Genomic DNA, 4,452 nt, shown 5'->3' with positions numbered 1-4,452 from the left:
GGTTGCTAAACTAATATTTTACCCATGAAGAACACTTTATTAGCTTAGCAATGTGCCATCTAGCAGACTGGACATATGATAAATAGCCCTGTGGGTGGAAGTGGAAAAATAAATTCCTCACAGATTACGAGCTGACCTACATGTGTGAAACCACAGCAGAACAGAGCAAGCGTTTGCCCGTGTATGTGTAATACAACAGGACTTTCTAGGGAAGTGACAATCATTCAGTAGAATGCTGTGTTAAGGAAATGGGCCTGATTAATTTGTGAATAGCAGTCTTGTTGAAGCCTTGCTGTAACCTTGAAAGTTCTTACCTACATGGTGATACTCTTTCACAAGCTGGATTTTATTTTGGAACAATCTCATAACAAAAACAGGATATGATGTAGTATAAAAGGTTCACTATTATGCATGCTGAGTGGAGACAAAGACTTACAGTGTGTTGAGGTTCTTTAATCGTCTAAAGGAGCCGGGTTGTAAATCCTTGATTTTGTTGAACCTCAGGTCACTGTAGAGCAGAAAGAAAGACATTTATATTCAGGAAAAGATATGATTAAGTACATCAATGACATGTACACTAGCTGCATATATACATTAACTGGAAGATATCTTAAAGTGTAGAAAGCAGGCAACACACATCTGTATGAACTCACAGCACACAGCAGAGCCTTCATGTAATAATCCCCAAGGATAATTGAACACATTACTCATCTCACAAGAATGCCTTTGTCAAGCTTTAATCATGAGGGTAGATTTATATAACACTTGCCCCAAAGATAACAATCACAAGGCTAGTCAGCAGGTTCACTATCTCTCTCCTTTTACTTTCTAATTTAAAGAGGCTGTGTGATGATAACAGTATAGCTTCACATGACACTAATCACTCCTGGGCCTTACAGCCAATGACTTAGAGTGCCATGAAAGTGACAAGCTTAAAGACTGTAATGCTGCAATTAGCCCTGTGAAGGTGAAATCATTCTTAACCACATGTGGCATTACCAGCCACAGAGAGGCGAGTTATGTGAAATTTGAACATCTCATCTGAACAATTATGTTATGTTTGAGGAACACTGTATTAGTCCCCCACTATTCCTGAAATCATTCACATCTACACTCATTTATGGTCTTTAGTGGTTGCTTTAACCAACAACAACCATACTAGACAGCTGAGTATTATTTGACCCAGCATGGTGTTCTGGGAGAAAAGCCTGTTGAAAACACCTCCAGACAAAGAGATGAAGAGAGCATTAGGGTGGAACCACAAAGCAGATTTACCACAGCACTGAGGAAAGGAAGAACTACATCAACCTTTCCCCTCTAGAAGGCTCAACCCTCCCAATAACAGTTTACACTCTCTACCAGAATTCTTCTTAGCCAATGACCTTAAAAAGTAAATACTGTGAGACTGGGTGACACAGACATAACACACTTCACTGATTATGCAAAACTGTCAAGGCGCCAGGGTGATGAGGATGTTAGCGTTAGCATCCTTTTCTCTTCCATGATATCTAACACAAACTTTCATGCTTTGAAGTCCGTCCCGAGCAGCCACATTTAATTTAGCTGCTGCACTAGCTGAGCTATTCATGTTGTCCGTTTCCCTTTATGTACAACAGGCAAAGAGCCATAAAGCTATACATTCTTGACTTTTTGTGTTCTTATATTTCTGTAAAAAAAAAAATGTGGGCCAAATAACAAAATCAACTGATTTCATAGCCAGTGAAATGTTTATGGGTCACTCGCTCTATAAAATCCCTCGCATATGGATCCAATCAGAGTGAGTCCAACTTTTTCATATGCTGACTTCCTTTCATATAGACTGTAAGCTAGTGCAAGAATCCAGTCAAAGAGCTTTTTTGTAACTGACATGCTTTGTGTGGAACGTCCTCCAGCTAGGGTGATATTGTTGTTTCTGGCACCGCCTTAAGTAGGTGAGAAAACGTCTTAATGTCAAGATAAGACTTTACATTTAAATGACTCAACAGCTTCTGAAATACTAACCAAACAACAAAAAGCTCATTAGGTTTGATGCATGTGGAGCGCTCGTTAAATGAACTGTCACTAAATAGAGGTGAGGGTCTTCTGTGGGAAGAGTAGGGATCACTGCTAGGTGAAGAGGTGCTGCACCCTTAGGAAAACATCTCTCTCCAGGCAACGGGCCCAGGGTGCAGAGTGCACTACGCAGGCATGCTGAGGCAGGGGCTGTCCTGCATACCTGCCTCCAGCTCTGAGGGATGAAGGCATGAGGGGAGCATTAGCGCAGGGCTACGTGCTGGTTCAAGCAGCACCCATCTGATATGCAGGCATGAAAGGCAATGGTTCAGTGCTTCTGATTCCTGCTGAGGGACGTCTGGAGGAAAGATGAAGCTGCGTGCTCGTTCTCGGGATTCATACAAAGCTTTATCTTGAACTTGGACGTAATATACTCTCTATAGGTTAATGGATGAGCAAATACAGCTTTAAAGTAAATGTCTCTTATTCAAACCCTCTTAAGATACAGTATTTACCCTGAGCTGTGTGGGTGAATGTGAGTAGTTCACTGAACTATTTGCCCTTGCTGGTGGATATGTTATTTTTGCTGTGTTTGTGTGTGTGTGTGTGTGTGTGTGTGTGTGTGTGTGTGTATGTGTACATGCACTTTCATGGTGTTTTTTGAAAAGAAGGCTAAATAAGGTCAAGCACAGTGTTGTCTGTAGCAGCTGGGTGTGTTTAAAGCATCAGCTCTTGATGAAGGGGAGGTGCGGCTCAGATGACCAGCGAGTACTGGAAGTACTGGAGCTGATGACATCAGTACTGATATACTGTATCCTGTGTGCTCTCAGGCTTGCAGTGAGTGAGACTGAACGGCACTCTGAGCAGTACTGTGTGTTTTTCTGAGTGATTGTGTTGTCTGTCAGATCAGTTAATAAAAACTTTGTGTGTGTGTGTGTGTGTGGGCCAGAACCTGACCCTGCCTATCCATCAATACCCTGACAATGTCATTTGTTTCTGTGACGCATCTGCACTGACCCCACTTCACCTGTTTCACTATACTAATTCACAAGATCTACACTAGCAGTAGTGCTCCTTCTGCAATCATGAGAGCAAACATCAACAACAACTTCACAACAATTAAACAGGAAGTGATTACAATTTGTCAGAGGGGCGAGATGCTCTGTAAAGCTGCTTTGTGATGGTTTGTTGTCAGAGAACGAAAAAAAAGCAGGGGAGGGGTCAGTCCACAAAGGGAAAAAATACAGGAAGAAGCACAGAGGACATCTAGTAAACAAGACGTCTGTGAGACATTCTTCAGCAAATAGTTCATTGAGGGACCGGAGAATGCTGGGATGTTGTCATCAAAAATGAGCACAGTCTGCTTGAATGTTTTATGATATTTGTTCCGGGACTTATTAAATGAGTCTGTTAGCTCCCATTAATGTGTTTTGATGGCACCGCGCCAGAGGGAGTTATAAAACAGCAAGGCTAACAACCCTGCAGAGGGGCTGACAGACTATTCTGAGTTTGTCTAAACAAAAAGCCTGAAAGTGAACAGCTTCCCTGGCTCACTAATGAGGGAGCCATGGGAATTTGACAACAATAGCACTGATACTGTGAGGGCAGAACAAAAGATCATTTAATTTCTTTTTGAAAACAAAGAAATTTGTCATCTATCCACACAGGATGGCAGGCCCACAATTTAACATGCCATGCTGATAAGAACAAAGCCCACAGACAAAGAGAAAATGATTTTTTAATGAAAAACTAGCCCAGGGATCTACTTCTAGAGACTTTTGTACTGTACTTTTTAGGAGACTGAATGCATGATTTTACCATTAAGCTCCTTTGATTGCACTGCAGCTCTTTGGCATAAACTAAACTCAAGACTTACATTTCTCAAAAGATAATTAGAATGACCTATTTAGAGTAGACAATGCTAACAATCTGCCTGCAGTGTTTTGGGCACACTGTGTCTGAGATGAAAGTACAGGTCCAGTGAGTGCACAGAGGTGATTCAGGGACAGACTTACTCTGCTCCATACAGGAGAATTACATTTAACATGCCTCTAGTCTACTCAGCTCTACTTCCACAGCAGTTGAGCTCAGTACAGACTGAAGTCAACACAAAACAACATGAACACAGAGCAAGTTCACCTCCCAAAAGCTCTGGGAGGCCTGCATTTAATGCTGCTAATGGTATTTTGAACTTAAAGTTGAATGTTTTAAATGATAATCCTTGTAAAAGTCTTCTGTCAACCATGTGTCTCCTGAGCAGGCAGGTCTGACACACACTGATGCTGATACAGTGATGTCAATCACAACACTAGGGGACCTGATGCTGGTCTGTTACTGGGTCCAGTATGTTACCATTCCAATCTGAGCAAATAGCCTGCGTGATAAGAACTCCATCCCTCATATGTCTACTGGTTTCCATAACAAACTTCCCCACTGAGACTTTATCCCAACAGACATGAG

The 4,452-nt window shown here is 41.8% G+C and overlaps 1 protein-coding gene across 3 annotated transcripts in view; it reads right to left on the bottom strand.

Annotated features, from left to right (window-relative positions):
* The window catches only part of LOC122998001 (peroxidasin), a 56,441-nt gene that overhangs the window by 42,766 nt on the left and 9,223 nt on the right, over nt 1–4,452 (bottom strand). For all 3 annotated transcript variants that reach the window (XM_044374463.1, XM_044374460.1, XM_044374461.1), the window contains exon 2: nt 437–508. Coding sequence is in view for 2 of the 3 variants with exons in the window: in XM_044374460.1 (XP_044230395.1) it covers nt 437–508 (72 nt within the window). In the remaining variant the exon portion in view is untranslated. The remainder of the gene's footprint in view (nt 1–436; nt 509–4,452) is intronic.

This window comes from Thunnus albacares, chromosome 15 (genome assembly GCF_914725855.1).
Source record: "Thunnus albacares chromosome 15, fThuAlb1.1, whole genome shotgun sequence".
Taxonomy (NCBI): Eukaryota; Metazoa; Chordata; class Actinopteri; order Scombriformes; family Scombridae; genus Thunnus; species Thunnus albacares.
Note: the sequence above shows the minus strand (reverse complement) of the source record. Positions and strands in the feature narration are given on the sequence as shown.